This window comes from Danio aesculapii, chromosome 2, assembly GCF_903798145.1.
Source record: "Danio aesculapii chromosome 2, fDanAes4.1, whole genome shotgun sequence".
NCBI classification, from domain to species: domain Eukaryota; kingdom Metazoa; phylum Chordata; class Actinopteri; order Cypriniformes; family Danionidae; genus Danio; species Danio aesculapii.
In genome coordinates, this window is record NC_079436.1 from 28563661 (window position 1) to 28581864 (window position 18204).

The 18204-nt window shown below is 34.6% G+C and overlaps 1 protein-coding gene across 1 annotated transcript; it reads left to right on the forward strand.

Moving 5' to 3' along the window:
• The first annotated feature begins 6282 nt into the window (after positions 1–6282).
• On the forward strand, positions 6283–18013 carry LOC130234853 (cadherin-12-like). The gene is given in 5 exon segments (XM_056465175.1): positions 6283–6607; positions 10949–11068; positions 17166–17343; positions 17834–17954; positions 17957–18013. Coding segments are annotated over 5 exon segments (801 nt in total).
• The last annotated feature ends 191 nt before the right edge of the window (positions 18014–18204 follow it).

Consider the following 18204-nt stretch of genomic DNA (forward strand, 5'->3'; position numbering starts at 1 on the left):
AACAAAGAGTGGTGTTTGTGTGCATGGAAATTTGATCTAATCCATGTCCTGAAACACACCCCCTCTCCTGCTTTCACTTCTCATTCTAATGAAGGGAGCGATTCGTTTGTGTGTGAATTCCCATTATGAACGACTCGTTCACTTAGCCGACAATAATACAAGTTTCTAGCACTGCAGCATCTTGTTGTCATATTTCTTTTTCATTGTTTGCTTATTTTATTCAACAAAACTAGCATAAGCCTAGTATTTAGTGCGAGTTGGTGTGCTGCTTTGCCTTATGGACACTGCAGTAAGTGACTGTATTATCATCAGTAACGTTACTTGTTTAGCACAAAAGTTCATAACATACAAAAACGTTGTTTTCTTTGTTTATTCGTTACTATACCCGTACACAGTGCTAAAGTCCCGCATCTTCACATTGGCTTTAGTCTTGACTAGTGTGGTTGAATGACTTTTGCCCTGGGAGCACTGTACAAATGTGGCGGCGCTATTGACGCTTGCTCTGGGTCCATATGCAATATCTAGTGTATATATCCATGGTCTTAAACGTGTATTATACACATTTTATGTTAAATTTAATACAAATGTGACAGGACTGACAGAAACATTGAGGCAATTGTAAATGTATTATGATTATATATTTGTAGTATTTATTTGTAGGATTTATTTATAATTTCATTTCATTTTAATCAATTGATATGTATCACAGCTTAAACTTGCTATTTCTAATTTATTTTTTAAATAACAGTTTTTAGCATAAAAAAATCTATTAAAACTGTAAATTCAATTGGGCTGAGGACAAGGCCAATGACAGGGTTTGTACATTTGTGTTTGTGTTTTTAATAAAAAAAAAAAAAAATGAGAACCAAATGAATGACATATTCCTAAACAGAACAACTCACAGAAATCAATAGTCAGTCCTTTTTAGAAATTTTTTGGATGACATGCTTTTTATTTACTGTATTTGTTTTTATCTCAGGGACAGATAATGTACGTTTTTGGTAGAATGTCCCATAAACCGTTGACTGAAAAATATAGTATCACATTTAATTTAGTCTTAGCTATCCTCAAGCATTGATGTGCGAATGAATTCAATGTCTGACACCCTGCAAACTTCACATAGTAGTTCACAGTGCATTTTCAGTAGATCACAGCGCTTTAAACTTTGCAACCATGGCTTCACACCTGTCACATCTGTAATTATTATGTGGGGAAGACTGTGATCAGAGGTGGCATCATGGGAATTTATTACACATTCCGTCATAAAATGCATGAGCTAGTGCCACAATTAAAGTGGCATCGCATAACATATCCAATCAAAGTTACATGACAGGAAAACTCTAATTAGAGCCAGAAAGAAAGAAATAGAAAAAGAAGGGGAAAAACACTGGATTATGGGAAAGACTTCTGTCACTTTGTGCTTTAAACTTCTGTTTTAGGCTACTCTCAGTTCAGTGATATTCTAGTTAAAAATTAATGGATTAATAGAATAAATGTCAGTCTGACTGTTCATCAAGCAAATCAATATTTGAAGCTTGATAATATGAGTGCTCAGTTAAAAAAAAATCGCTCCTTTCTCGGTAGGAGTTATAATGATTATTTAGCTTGGTGTAACAGAGCAAACTGCCTATATGGTCAAGTACTGTGTGCTATTGTCACCATAAAGCCTCTAATTGGATTCTAATTAAAGTATTTTGCAGAGTTATTACAATTATATAGTGAATATGTCACAGTTGTTATTGCACACAGAGCAACAATTAGACTCATGTGAATTATGTATCACCATCTAGAAGAACATGGCAATGGGTGTAAATTCTCCCTTTGAAACTAACTTTCAGACTATAACATGAACCGCTTCCGTTTGGTCAAAAGGCGCAGAGTTTCTCAACTTTTCTGTTAATGCTGACAAATTTACTTTATCAAATATTTTCTGCAAGTTTTCATTTTTCCACCGTGTGAAGCTAGGTACACTTCTTGTTTGCCCTTTGCAGTGAGGATATATTACCCTGCTGTCACATTTTCTTTCCAAGTATGACCTTTTCGGTACAAAATAACTCTTCTTGAGAGCCTTGCCTTATTCTTGGTATTTTACTGTCAACACTCAGCGTCCTCCTTATCTCTAAATACATTTTGTTGGACCATGCACTGTTGTAAAGCAATAGAGTGCAACAGTCAGCTTCTGGAAACTCTATAATTGAGTTTACCTCCCTATACACGCACAATATTCTTATTTTGTGATATTTGTTTTATACTTTATTCTATTTTACTTGATAGAATTAACATTTATTGATGTTCTAGGTAAAACCAATATTATAATCTATTATGCTATATTTTCTCCACTTAACGCTTTTGTTTGAATCAATGTCTGTTAAAGGGGTGGTCCAGAATGTAATTTTAAGGGTTGGTTGTGTTTATAAGATGCAAAGCAATGTGTGCTCTTGCTTCACTTGTAGAAAATCATGTTATTTTTTCAGAAATCATACTTTGATTACAGGTACTGTATTCACCTTATTTTCCGTGTATGAGTGGGCGCAGCCATTTGAATCATTTTGGCTCGAGAGTTCCAGTCTCATTCACTTCCGTTCATTTTTAGACGTTAAAAACATCTCGTTTTGCTGCTTGGTGTTGCAAACTGATATTGTCTTATTCTATTATTCTATTTTGTCTATTGTCATGCAAATTTAGAGTTTGTAGAGTAAGTAGTTAAACCGTTTTCTGCCGTTTATTATTCCTAGTCATTTCTCCCATTGGCAGCTGAATCGAAAATTCTAAAACAATCGCTAAAATGAGCGCACTTCCGGAGAATAAGGTCAATATACAGCTACTCCTATTTCCTAGTTCTTCCGAAAGGCCCGCCCTCAAGAGACTCTAGCCCCTTTCACACATACAGACCGGAAAAGGTCTAGAAAGGTTTTATTTCCGGAAAGTTCTGTATGTGTGAACAGGCCCTTTTGGAAAATACCGGTAAATTTGTTCTGGCTATTTTTCCGAAAGAGAAGTTGTAACATTACCGGTAATTTGCCGGAATGCTGTGCTGGGTGAACGCAGAAGGAAGATTGCCGGAAAGAGCGCGTTCACGTCTAGAACGCGCTGACGTAAGACGTCTACTTTAGCCAATCAGAACACTCAAGTTCACGTGGTTTGTGAGAATAAAAGCCTGTGAATGTTTTCCCAACACATTTAGCTGCTAGATGTTAGCCAGATAACATTTCTATGTTCCTTCTTAATGCCAACTGTGTAAATAATTATTGATCAAATGCCTATGATAAGCCGTTGTTTGTTTACCTTCAAGCTCCGACGCGTTGGCACATAAAGCAGCTGGTGAGCGCCAGCACACACACATATTATGAACATCTCGACATGCGAAAGTTTTTCTTTATGCTTTCATCAAAGTTGTTCACAACACTGATCCATCCACAGGGTTTGTAATGTATTCAAATGTTTACAAATACAAGCCCTGCCGTTTAGAGGTCTTTCTGCTTAATGATGTCAGAATTTACCGGTATTTTGGAATGGATGTGTGAATGGTCTTTTCCGGAAAAATTCTGTAACGTCCTCGTCTGTGTGAACAGCGCTTTTTTGAATTTACCGGTAAAGTCGTTCCGGAAATTTTCCGGATATTTACCAGTATCACTGTGTGAAAGGGGCTTCTGATTGGTCAACTAACATAATGTGCTGTGATTCGCGGATCAGCTCGACATCACCAATAAAGTGTCCCACCTCCAAAAGCACACGCTTTAATGTTGCTGTGTATATAGTGTCAAATAGAGTAGCTGTTAGCAGTTTCTGTTTGAGCCTTAATCAGACAGAAAATGAAAAGGATGAACTTCATGCCTGCTCTCTAAAATAAAATCTGATAAGTGTCTGCGACGAGTGAAAATAGAGTGTGGCTCCTTTAAGAGAGAATCACCATTTTGTGTGTGTGTGTGTGTGTGTGTGTGTGTTTGTGAACAGTCTGTAGACGCATGTAACACGAGAACTGCATGTGTGCAGAACTGATGTTTATTTTTATTTTTCTCTGATGCTCGGATTAAGTTATTTTTTCTGTAATATACTGTGACACTGTTGACAGAAGAATAAAGAGCAAGAAGTGCAATGCGACCCGTGTGAGCTTTGATAGATTTTTCTGCTTCAACACAAGTTAGGCGAGCTATACATTATACACATCAACTAAACTTTAAATATGATATCGTATGATATTGTAGTACCATCCCTTTAACACTTTATCGTTGTTGTAGAGCTAAAATCCCAATGGAAAAAATATATATACTTTCAGAACTAGCATGTTAAAAAACCAGTAAAAACTAATAAACATGCTTGGCACTTATCAATTTAGCATACTGCATATTTTATTTAATGGCATTTAAATAAATAAATAAATAAATAAAGATTAGTGATATAAATAAGCTTAACTCAGGACAAATGAGTTCTTTCAATGCTGCGTTGAAGCTCATATATTATTTGCTATATGCTAAAGTGAATCTTTTGATGGCCTGTTGCATCCTATATTTAATGATCTATTTTTGTACAAGAATTTGGCAGGATTTCAGGATTTAGCACTGCAGAGTTTTCCTCCGTTTTGATCATCATACTCCCTTGCACATTACATCAGTGATTTAGTTTATTTATTTATTTATTTATTTATTTTCCTTTCGGAGAATTAATTCCAGAACTTCAAACTTAATCCTCCTTTTCCAGACGGAGGATCAAAGTCAGTTTCACCATTGCTGACAAAGTTGGTGTTTCCTTATGCTTCCTCATCTGAGTTGAAAAGATAACCGTTTTCTGCAACACTCTATAAGTCCTCGTGTTGTGTAATCATTTATTTAGTAGATTTTTTTTTTAATCTGTACTGAAAAAGGGAATTCCACAACCCATTGTGTATTTTTAGCTGCTGCAGTAACTAAATCAATGTTGCTGAGCCGCTAACAGAAAATAAATTACTAAGGGTTATCCACATCAATCCTCTTTGGACATCCTCAAACTATATGCCACCCAATCCGTTGTAATCATGTGATCAGAAGATGAAACGGGATTGGTTAGGATAGGCCAAATGAGAAATTTTTAAACTTACAAGTGTGTTTTCATGAGAGCAATATTTGTGAAGTGACTATTGTAATAAGGTAGTAAACATTTGGTGTATTTATCTTTTTTAAAAAGCATTATTTTTGTTTTTAGATTGTAATATTACAATGTTAGAATGTCATTTCGACATTTTCGCGTATGATGTGTAACATACTGGAGCCTACACAGTTATATTCACAAAATGTGCTGTTTAGATTTTAATATGAACATTCATTCATTAGACAATATGTGGAGGAAAAAAAATCGATCAATGTTGTTAAGCCTCTAACAGAATAAATAAATACGTGAGTGAGTAAGTGAATGAATCAATGAATAAATAAACAAATGGATAAATGAATAAATAAACAAATAAATAAATAAATGAATGAATTAATAAATAAATATGCAAACAAATGAACTAATGAATAAACAAAAATACAAAAGAATAAACAATAAATAAATAAATAAATAAAAGAATGAATAATTATACAAACAAATAAACAAACATACAGAAGAATAAACAATGAATAAAGAAATAACCAAAAGAATAAACAAAAAATAAATAAATGAATGAATAAGTAAATGAATGAATAAATAAACAAACAAACAAATAAATGAATGAATTAATAAATAAATATGCAAACAAATAAACTAATGAATAAACAAAAATACAAAAGAATAAACAAATAAATAAATAAATAAAAGATTGAATAAATATACAAACAAATAAACAAACATACAGAAGAATAAACAAAATTAATAAAGAAATAACCAAAAGAATAAACAAATAAATAAATAAATGAATAAGTAAATGAATGAATGAATACATTTACAAACAAATAAACGAATGAATGAATAAATAAATGAATAAATAAATGAATAAATAAATAAACAAATAAATAAATGAACAAATGAATAAACAAATAACCAAATAAATAAACAAATAAATAGGTTCTTATAAGTCCTCATGAATATCTCAAACTAAATGCCCAGAATGTTATAGTCACATGGTCAGAGAATGAAGCAGGATTGGTTTGGATTTGACCAAAAAATTATTAACTGTAAGCAAACAGAATAAAACTACAGTAATAAGCATAGTCTCGTTGGATATGCTAGATTTGTGTTTTAGAGATTGTCTTTTGTGCATTTCTGTGCATGCATTTGGATATGTTTGCAGGTATATTACAGTTACAAGTAATTATTTACTCACCAACCCCAATGAGATTTGTCAATTTTTCCATCTTTCAGCTTCACTCTGACCTGGATAAAGGTGATAGTAAGGTGAAGTACACACTCTCAGGTGAAGGAGTGGGCTCTATTTTCACCATCGAGCCAAGTACCGGAGACATCCATGCCTTAAGGAGCCTGGACCGAGAAGAGAAGCCTTATTACACACTGAGAGCGCAGGCCGTGGACATGCTGACGGGCAGACCCTTAGAGCCTGAGTCGGAGTTTATTATCAAAGTCCAGGACATCAATGACAATGAGCCAAGGTTCCTGGAGGGCCCATATTCGGCCAGCGTCCCAGAGATGTCACCCGTCGGTGAGTTCACTTCTCATTATGTCCCAGATGGTTGGCCGTTTGATACTGAGGGAAAATCCTGGCCTCAGAGCATGTTGCTTTAAAGTAAGATCAGAGCCGTCTTGATGTGATCATCTGAAATGTTCTCCTTTATTGTGTACATACATAACTGGTCCAAAGTTTGGGGTGAGATCAGAATTTTTTTTTCAAGTTTTATTTATTTATTTATTTATTTAAATAAGCCTATTCTGCTCACAAAGACAGCATTTATTTGATCAAAATTCAATAAAAAGTAAAAACGTAAAATAATATATTATTATTAAAAGAAAGGACACTTTCTAACTCACTTTGAACAAACCTTCAGTTTCATTGTTGTTAAAAACTGTTGGACTACTTTATATTTTTATTTATGTATTTATTACATTTTTTTATTGTGGAAACGGTCATAGAGTATTTAAAAATTACCATAAAATGCATTATCTTTTGTTCATTATTTAATTCTAAGATTCAACATTCATTCATTCATTCATTCATTTTCTTTTTGGCTCAGTCCCTATTAGTCTGGGGTCGCCACAGCGGAATGAACCGCCAACTTATCCAGCATATGTTTTACACAGCGCATGCCCTTCCAGCTGCAACCCAGCACTGGGAAACATCCATACATACAAATTCACACGCATACACTACAAACAATGTAGCTTACCCAATTCACCTGTACCATATGTCTTTGGACTTGTGGGTAAAACCGGAGCACCCGGAGGAAAACCACGCAAACACGGGAAAAACATGCAAACTTCACACAGAAATGCCAACTGACCCAGCCGAGGCTCCAATCAGCGACCTTATTGCGGTTTGTGGCGACAGCGCTACCACGCCGCAGCAAATTTCATGTTCAATAATAATTCAAGAGCTTTACATAAAAACAGATTAGAAAGAATCAGGAAAAAGTCAAAAAAAAGAAACGAAAAACATCAGCAAAATTATAATGAAATTATAGCAAAATTATATGAATATTCATATTTTGGAACTGTCATTCACTTCAAAGGTATTAGAAAAGATACCAACGAACCTGATTTTACCAAGTAGAACATGTTCCTGGATTAACATCTATGTTGATCCTGCAACCACATTCCAATCAGCCAATCAGAAATAAGAGATACGTTTACAGTTTATGTTAAGTTCAATCGGGTTTCAGCAGTGATCATATAGTAAAGAGTCTGTTTTATTGAGAGTTTCAAATAATACTGTATTACATGTAGATTTAGGTAGTAATGCTATTCTCATTGATAATCTCTGAGACAAAGTAGGTATCTAAAGTTTAGCCTGTGATTGGTTTTTCCCATATCTTAAGGGTAGAAGAACCATTTCAGTCAGTTTGGGAAACTCTTTTTCTGTCATTAGACAGGATGTGGAGGAAAAAAGATCAGCTGAGTGTAATTATATCAATGTTGTTGAACCTTTAACAGGATGGATGGATGGATGTCTTTAATGCAATTCTTTGCATGCATTTACACGTGTTTGCACGTGTTCTTTTTTCTGTTGCACCATTAAAGTGTGAGGTTCCTTTTGATTCCATTAGGAAAGATGTTTGATAAGAATTACATACATTGTGTCTGTATACTGATGACTCTCAATTTCATTTTCCTATAAAATCTATAGGGAGTAATCATCTTTTGAGCCTTTGTATATCTGTTGTGATAGTGTTGGTTGGCAAACAACTTCATCTAATCAAATGAGGACAAGTTTATCATTGATGCTGTATGGATTCTAACGACAATGCAGTATGATTGCTTCCTATGAAAAAAAGAAATGTTTAGATCAGTAGCCAAATTGAAGCCTATTCTCTCCTTTCAGTGATTTGGAGAAGGTTGTTTATGCCTTTGTGTTCTCATTTGGATTATTGCAATGCTTTTTATTTGGGTGTGAGCCAGATGCTCCTCTCTCGCCTGCAGCAGAATCAGAACTCAACTGCTAGGCTTTTAACTGGTACTAAAAAAGAAACCATATTACTCTTATTATTGATTTCATTATTGATTACCGATTCAGTACAGAATCCAGTTAAAGTGCTGTTATAACTTTTCAAATCTCGCCATGGTTTGACACTGAAATATGTTTCTGATTTAATTAGTCTACATCAACCTTTGAGATCTGTTCGGTTCAAGGATAAACTATGTCTGATGGATCCTCGATCATGTTTGAAATGTAGAGGAGATAGAGCTTTTTCTAAGACAGCTCTTAGACTTTGGAATATACTTTTGCTGATATTCTACAGCAAAAAATAAATTAAATAAATTAAAAAACTCCTCTAGAGTCATTTCAGAGGATGTTCAAATGAATTTATTATCTTTATCTTTTAATAATGTGTTTCACATTCGAATCTAATAAAATAATATTTTAGTTGTATCGATTTGGGTTGTATGCGTTTAATATAAATATGAATATTATTTATTTTTATTATTATTGTTTATAAGCACAGTGCTCATTCTGTAAATATGCTGCTTAACAGATGTGTTTTAAGTGTTCATTTAAAGGTACCTCACACAAAGAAAACAGCTTTATAAATTCAATCAAATAAATGTGGCCTTGGTAAGCAAAACAGGCTTCTAAAACATCAAAAAGTCTTACTTGTGCCAAACTTGAATCGTGACTGGTAGTGTACATGATCAAGGTTGGTGTAGGACATTAGACATTAGTCTGTTGATCCTATAATTAATTGCACTTATTTATCCCTGCTTAAAGGTGGTTAGTTGGTCTCCTGGCCTGGTCAAGCTGGTTAAGCTGGTGTGCTTTGATGGTTTTAGAGGGCACTATTCAGCTTGTCAGGATTGGAGACCAGCTGGCCAGACGACAAAATAAACGGTGTGATAATTAATCCTAAATGCATAATCATACAGCAAATGTTGCTGAACACTGCATTTCTTCTCATAGGAAACAGTTCTTCTGATGATTGCATAAACAGCTTTTTGAATTGATTACTTGTTGTAAACCATTTTTACACCCTAGTGTGATAGACGAACATCTATACAATTATTTTTAATGGTATTTTAACAGAAATTCTGAACTGGTAAGTTTAAAATTAAGTAATCTGTATTACTTAAAATCGCAAAGAAACTGAAGCAGCTATAAATCTTGTCTTCCCTGTTTGAGAATAGGAGATCCGAGCAACTGCTTTTAAATTGCAGTGGGATCGATGTACCGTAGCAACTGATCTTTTCTTCCCTAAATGTGATGTATAGTATTAGGCTGACAGAAAATTGCCAGTACATTTTGAGTTCAATTTACATTACACAGTTCCATTAGCCCTACAACACATTATAAGGACAGGAAAAATTTAAATTAAAGATAGGATAAGATAAAATACCTTATAAATAATAAATAATAACTAAATAAATAATAATAACTAAATAAATAATAATAACTAAATAAATAAATAATACAAAAAAGAAATAAATAATAAAAATAATAAATAAATAATGATAAAAAATAAATATTATAAATAAATAAATGAACAAATAAATAAATAATACAAATGAATAAATAAATAATGCAAATAATAAATAAACAAATAAAAATAAACAAATAAATAAATAATAATAATAACTAAATGAATAAACAATACAAAAGAAATAAATAATAAAAATAATGAATAAATAATGCTAATAAATAAATAATACAAATAAATAAATAAATAATACAAATAAATAAATAAAAAATACAAATAAAAAATAATAAATAAATAAATAAATAAAATAGTGTTCTGCATTTTTATGGACTGCATATTCATGCCACAGGACATTCAGACTTGGACATAAAGATTTTTTTTTTTTTTTTTTTTATTCAGAAAAAAACATGTGAATCAAATTCACACATTTATTAAAAAAGTGTATTACCATAACTAATGTGGTGAAGTACTGATCTAAAACTCTACCTTTACTTAGTATTCTTTGTGTACTGCTTTTAATACACACTCTTTTGAAGCAGCTTTACAAAGAATAATGTTTATACTGTTCACTGAGAAAGCCACAGGCGACACTGACAAGGAAAATTTCACTGAGATTTTAAAGCTGATGAGGAAGAAACCCTTGGAGGAACCAAGACTCAGCAAGTGGCCCTTTCTCCTCCGGCTGATACATGATTAATCAAATTGAGTCCAGCATAAACCATGAATCTGTTTGACAATGAATGCCTATTTACATTTGTGGTAATATCCTAAGTACAATTGTGTGTACAATGTTTTGTTATGGGAAGGGCCTCAGGATTATAAATAAGTTCTGTGTTCATTATCATTATTTGCATGAATGTCAGTTATACTGTCATTTGATTGCTTATTACGGTGTCTTTGTTTTTCATATTCGTGATCAGGCACATATGTGAGACAAATAACCGCCACTGACGCTGATGACCCTACTTATGGAAACAGCGCACGGATTGTGTACAGCATCCTTCATGGGCAGCCCTACTTCTCTGTTGACCCCAAGACAGGTGAATAATAGTGGATTTTTTGGGGGGGATTGTTACATTCGCACATGGTCTTTTGTATTCCACAGAGTTCACTGCACCTCTTTCTACTGCTTTGCTTTCGGCATTTCGTTCACCTCGTTTCATGCGTCATCATCTGATTAAAAAGTAGCTCCTCTGAGAGGGGAACTATTAGGATTGATTAGTCTTTAGAAGAATGTCAAAGGTTCGCCTTTTCATCATAGAGCTCACAAAAGCATTGCACATTGCAGCACAGATTAATGAAGGCCTGTTCAATTCTTCAAATCGCTCCAAGCCTTTTACGTCCATCAGAAGAGCCTCAAATTCTAAGAATCATCTTGCAATCTGTCGTTTTGCTATAAAAACCGAACTGTTCACAGAACCGAAGGCAACAGTTTGCATGACTTTCATTGAGTTCAGTTTGCTTAGAGTGCCCCAATTATGCTTTTTTTTCCCAATAATACCTTTCATACAGCATATACTGTAGCTGTTTGTGAATGTAAAAGGTCTGCAACATTATCAGGATCAAAGTGCATGCTTAAAGTAATTTTCTCGTAAATGAAATAATCGATTCGGAGCTGCCGAAATGAGTTTTCAGCCATTCCAGTTCCACTTCTATAACTGATCAAAGCGTTTATGAATGTCAATGGATCTGGGTGGCCATTGAGTTCATATACTCAATGTATGTGACTGATTACTGTTTATTCCAGTGCTATAACAAGTAAGCAAGAAATAGAAATTAAAAAATGGAAGCGGATTTATTCTTTTCATTCAGTTTCATCTTTCACTTTCATTGTAAGATGTATTTTGCCACCTTTTCTTAAAATTGTATGACACAACAGCAATAACATTTCTTATTGGTAAGTTTACAAGTCAGAATTATTAGCCCCCTGTTTATTTTTTTCCCCAATTTCTGCTTAAAAGAGAGATTTTTTTTCAACATATTTCTAAACATAATAGTTTTAATAACTGATTTCTAATAACTGATTTATTTGATCTTTGTCATGATCACAGTAAATTATATTTTACTAGATATTTTTCAAGACACTTCTATACAGCTTAGTGACATTTAAAGGTTACTAGGTTAATTTGGTTAACCAGGCAAGTTAGGGTAATGAGGCAAGTTATGTGAGTTAATGAGTTTGTTCTGTAGACTATCGAAAGGGGCTAATAATTTTAACCTTAAAATCATTTTTTAAAAATTAAAAACTGCTTTTATTCTAGCCAAATAAAACAAATAAGACTTTATCCAGAAGGAAAAAAATATCATCAGACATATTGTGAAAATTTCCTTGCTCTGTTAAACATCATTTGGGAAATATTAAAAAAAAATTCAAAAGGGGGCTAATAATTCTGACTTCAACTGTATATATATTAAACATGTTACTGTTATTGTAAGCCATCCTTACATCCTTCCATGTTTCATCACTGGACATATGCTTAAATTGATGTGGTAAAATCAGTGCCACTGTTCTACAATGTGTGTAGTTCCTGACTAAGGAAGTCTCCGGAGCTGAAATTCATAATGTAATGGGAGTCTGTCTTCAGAGACAATTCAGAGCAAAGTAGACTCATTCATTCATTTTCCTTCGGCTTAGTCCCTTTTTTTATTAGGGCTCGCCACAGTGGAATAAACTGCCAATTATTCCGGCAGCAGATACCCTTACAGCCGCAACCCAGTACTGGGAAACACCCTTACCCCCCTTCATTCTCACACACACACACACACACACACACACCCACACACACACACACACACACACACTCATACACTACGGACAATTTAGTTAATCTAATTCACCTATTGCAAATGTCTTTAAACTGTGGGGAAAACCGGAGCACCTGGAGGAAACCCACAGGAACAGAGGGGGAACATACAAACTCCACAAAGAAATTGTAACTAGCCGGGACCGAACCAGAAACCTTCTTGCTGTGAGGCGACAGTGCTAACCACTGACCCATCATGCTAGACTTGTGGAAGAAGTTACAACCCATAGTGGTTGTAAACATTAGACTCTATTATTCTGCTTATTTTACTTTATCAGTTTAAACCTGTGTCCACTGATGAAGCATTGGAAGATTAACACATTTCCTAAAGATTTAGAATAAAGAAATATGAATATAATACTTGTTTCATTTATCATTAGAAAAAAATAGCAATCTGTTAACATTAAAAAAACAAAACTGTAGACTATTTTCATTTATTAGGCAAATTACAAAGTGGCCAGCACATTCAGCTTTCCTCAGTCAGAATTTGTGATGTCAAATGTGGCACAGCATGACTTCAGAACGGGAAGTCACGGGCCGGTGTGCTAAATTTAGTGTCCCAAATTCTGTACCAAGAGCCAACAAAGGATTTCACTTGGTCTTAAAGTCTTTTTTGATGGGTTATTTTCACAATTTATAATAGCATAGTAATCTAAATAGAACAAATGAGCTCATGTATGTGACAGATTCTGGACCTTTGTCTGTGAGGGGTCGGTCTTTCGAACCACCCAAACCCCCTCTGGCTACGGGCCTGTAGTAGATCAACTTAAAACATTCGTCACATGCAATGCATGAGCATGACATGTCCACTAGTACATTTTACTACTTAGTTTTTGATATTCTTCTTGTTGTTGTTTTTGGTTTGTTAGTATGTAAGTGATAAATATGTAAGTAACAGTTTGCATTTATGGACAATCATTTCATAAGAGGAAGGAACAGTTTGTATGAATGTGCAAGTATTTCATTGATGTAAGTGAAAGGTTTATATGTGTGCACAAATTATAATTTGGAATTCGCAATCCACATTTCACATTATTGCAGGTTTCTGCTTTTTCATACAGGTAGCTGTTGTATACATACAGACATACTGTACGTGTAGTGTCCTGTTTCGGAGTAAGTGATGTTTCATTTAAGCCCTACATCATAGGACCGCCTACTCAACATTTCTATTACAAACATCAAAGCGCAAATATGAAGCAAGTAGGAGATTAATTTTGCAGCTTATGTAATTGAGTATTTTTTCGTCGCACTAGAATAAAGTTTTATCACAAGGCAATAAACGCTTCTTCTGGACATGATGTTGACCACACAAATCCACTGCAGTTTTTGTAAGAGGGTCAAAATAAGAAAAAAGATAGGCGGCATCATTTGTTATAGAAATAAATTGGAAGTTGCTAATGGCATTTTAATGCATCAGCGGTGATTTTAAAAATTTTAAAAGGACAATCATTTATTTATCGTGAACTTTGATCTTAAAAAACATCTGTTGCATTCACCAAACAGCTACATACCCCCATGAAAGGTAATATTCAAAAAAGCATAACAAGGGCGGTTTAAGGAGATAGTATGTAATTGGCATATGGGTCCATATTCACAGCAAACAAAAACACATGTTGATGACACTGTGAGTGTAGAAACATGCGAGTACATTACATACTATGAAACACCTGCCACATCATGTTCATAGATGAGCTAATGTATTCAAAATGTATTTCCATGGTATACAGTATTTAGCATTGAAGTAAAGCCAAAAGCCATCAAAGCAAAACAAGACCACTGAAGTTATTGCTAAGCTACTGAGCATGACACGGCACAAAATTAGCAGAGCTTTTATTATGGCACAGAACACCCACTTCCGCTTCGGATAATTATGATTACGCAGTGAAGAAGCAGCTCTGTTTTATCACTTTAGCGTTTAGTTCTAATGCTGCTCTGCCGCAATCCGATAAATTGCACAACATATTAAAGAGTCTTTGGTGTTTCCCTGTTTTATATACAACAAAACATGAAATCAAGGGTTGTATGATATAATTAACATGACCAAAACAGAACGTGACCTGTTTCTCTATTTAATTATTTGTTTCTCTGGATTTGAACTCTTCTCAAACATTTGGGATAATGTAGTACATACGTCAACAAAATATATAAGCCTGTTCTAGTATTTTTTGAAATTTAAAGTCTGCGTGAAGCCGGAAGTTGTTGAGACTTTTACTTCAGTATGTTACTGTACTTCCGTTCTGAAAATGAAAATTGAGACATCTGAAAACATCTGATTGGGGCTTTTTCTCAATATTAAGTACACAAAGTTCAGTCTTGCATCCTTTCCTTCTAAGACTTCGCAAGTTTGGATATGAAAAACAAACTCCAGAGGACATGTCGGGTAAATTTCAAAGGAAACAGTGTAGGCTACTTTATAACCTCATTCACATCACCCTGGGTAAGTTGTTTCACTTTCTAAACAATGAAATGAAACATGATATGGGGAACTGCCTATTTTCCTTTTGATATTAACAACTTAACAGACACCAAAAATGTTAAGGCGTTGTGTAGCTACATATGTATTTGACCTTCGTCTTCACTGTATGCAGGTTTATAACAAAATTGAGCCTATAACATAACTGCCTTCTTTCACTTTCACTGAAAAATATGAAAACATACCCTCTCTTTACTGAAATCAGTTTTAATAATCATTAATGGCTATAATAAAAGTATAACGTACATGAAGTTTTTAACAATGTAGGAAAAAAAGGCAAGCAATCAGTCAAATGTGCAGAATCAGTGTATGTGGTAAATAAAATAATATATTAACTTATCTTGCATAACTTGAGAACAAGTAACAAGCTGCGTCTCAAATGGCACACTATGCACTCATGCACTATGTACTTATGCACTTACACACTCAACAACATAGTATATGCATTGTAGTGTCGTCCCAAATGGAGGACTATTTTTTTTTTTACTAAGCGGAATTCAAACCGTTTCCCTGATGACGTTTGACGGTTGCCAAATCAGTGAAATAAATGACTACCAAACTACCAATTACACCTGCCATGAGTATAACCGCATTCACTATCGGGAGGCGCTATAATCACTATTGCGGGAAAATTTTGCTTTCACCATCCAAAATAAATAAAGTTATCCAACATGTGTGCCCGATAGCTCCGCCCCTTCCGCTACTCGACCAAAAGCTGCGGTTGTTGATGTGCGTGAAGTGTCCAACATTACACACTTCATTTTATCGGCTGAATGATGAATGCATCTCCGGGTAATTAAAGTGCACTTATTATTTTTTTTCACTTATTAGTTTTCAGTGGTGAACGCACTTCTTACACTTTTTTAAACTACAAAATGGCATAGAATAGTGCATAAGTATGCGATTTGGGACTCAGCTACAGATTCAAAAGATCAAAGAGTTGTTAGATGGAGACAAGATTAATTAAATATTGCATTTAACAACTGTGAGATAAGATCTAGCAGCCTGATCTCACAAGAAAACGTAAGTATTTTACGTTTTGTCAGTTTAACGAGTTCAGTCGTACAAAATTGTACGATTTTAAAAAGGAGGCGTGGCACTTAACCCTACCCCTAAACCCAACCGTCATTGGGGGATGAGCAAATCGTACTAAATTGTATGAATTAGATTGTTCGAATTCATACGAATTAGCCACTAAATCAAAAAGTTGCAAATTGCTGTGAGATTGTGTTAGATCTAGCGGTGTATCCTTGATGAACTGTCTGACAATGCGCTGCTCTTATCTGGGGAGGGGTGCTCAAAGCACAAGCTGACTGACTAGAGTTCAGACCCCCGCATACGCTGCCAGCACATGCCAGAGTATGTATGGTCATGTGATGTGCATTTTCAGTGGTGTAGTGTGGGATGGAAAGCTTTTCAGAACCACTAGGTGAATCGCCAGTGTGGACGTGGATCGTTTTTGTTCTAAAACGCCATTTTAAAACTAAATGTATTAGTGCAAAAAGGCCTAACAGTAAGAGTGGCATGGTGAAGAATATTGTGGCTGAAGCTGTCAAACTTACATCAACAGAGACTCCAAATGCGAAAGCAAATTGTCAGACTTTGATCAAAGATTAGCTAAACACACACATTTTTGCAGTGGATAAACGTATTAATACTTAATTTTTTTAAGTGGAGAACAGATCAATTGTTTACCAAAAGAATAACAATGTGCGCTATAGAAATAAATATTTTAAAGTTTGATTTCACACAGACCTAATATCTGTTCAATAAATTGTTGATTTATGTATAATGTATGGTAAAATGCATACAGTAAATTCTCACATGCTGTCTCTGTTTTTCTCTGTTTCTCTGTATCAGGGGTCATAAGAGTTGCCTTACCCAACATGGACAGGGAAGTTAAAGAAACATACCAGGTGGTCATCCAGGCCAAAGACATGGGCGGTCAACTTGGGGGTTTAGCAGGAACCACCACCGTCAATATCAGTCTCCGAGACGTCAATGACAACCCGCCACGCTTTTCTAAAAGTATGTTTAAACGTAGATGTTCCATATGAGCAGGAATAATTATAGAAAGCGCTGAGGCTTACAGCATACAGTCAGCATTTCTGTATCAGCAGCAGTCCATCCCTGGGGTTTATCTTAATGTGAATTTAATCTGGTTTCATATTTGCTTTGCTCTGTGGAAACTTAAACATGAGTCCATTATTTGAATTGTTTAATTCAGTTAATGGCGTGCGCTGATAGAAAACGAGGGCTTTCTTTCAAACACAGACGGAACGGTAATGTATGATCCAGAAAGAACCACATATTTACAATTGGCCATGATTGAGACCTCAGGGGATTTTAACAACACAAACAACCAAGAGAGCTGAATTAGCAGATGTGATTAGCATTCCAGCACTTTTCTCTTGCAGTGATTAGCGGCTTATTATTGTAAACTAGCTCTCAGGGGGCTTTGTGAATGTCTGTTCCTGAGGGGAGAGTTTGATCATGATAAAGCTGCTTGGAATTCGGCAGTATTTTTCACTTGCGTGTTCTGAATCATCACCGGTGGGCTCGTCGGTTGGAAGGGTCAAAGCTCATGATCTGGACACTGGAAAAAATGCTGACGTGGAATATAGCATTTTGCCTGGTGATGGAGGATCCAGTTTGATATTTACAGCAATAAGGACACTCAAGAGGGCACCGTCATACTGAAAAGGTAAGGTAAACTTAATTGGACTTATGATGTTTTTATATTTGCTTAATTACAGTCGTAATATTAGGTTTAGGTTTGAGATTTTAACGAATTTAACGAATTTAAATGTTTTTTGGGAAGTATTTATTTTACCCAATGTGTTATTTGAGTTTTTTTTTATTTATTTATATTTTAAATGTACTACAGCTCTTATAAGTC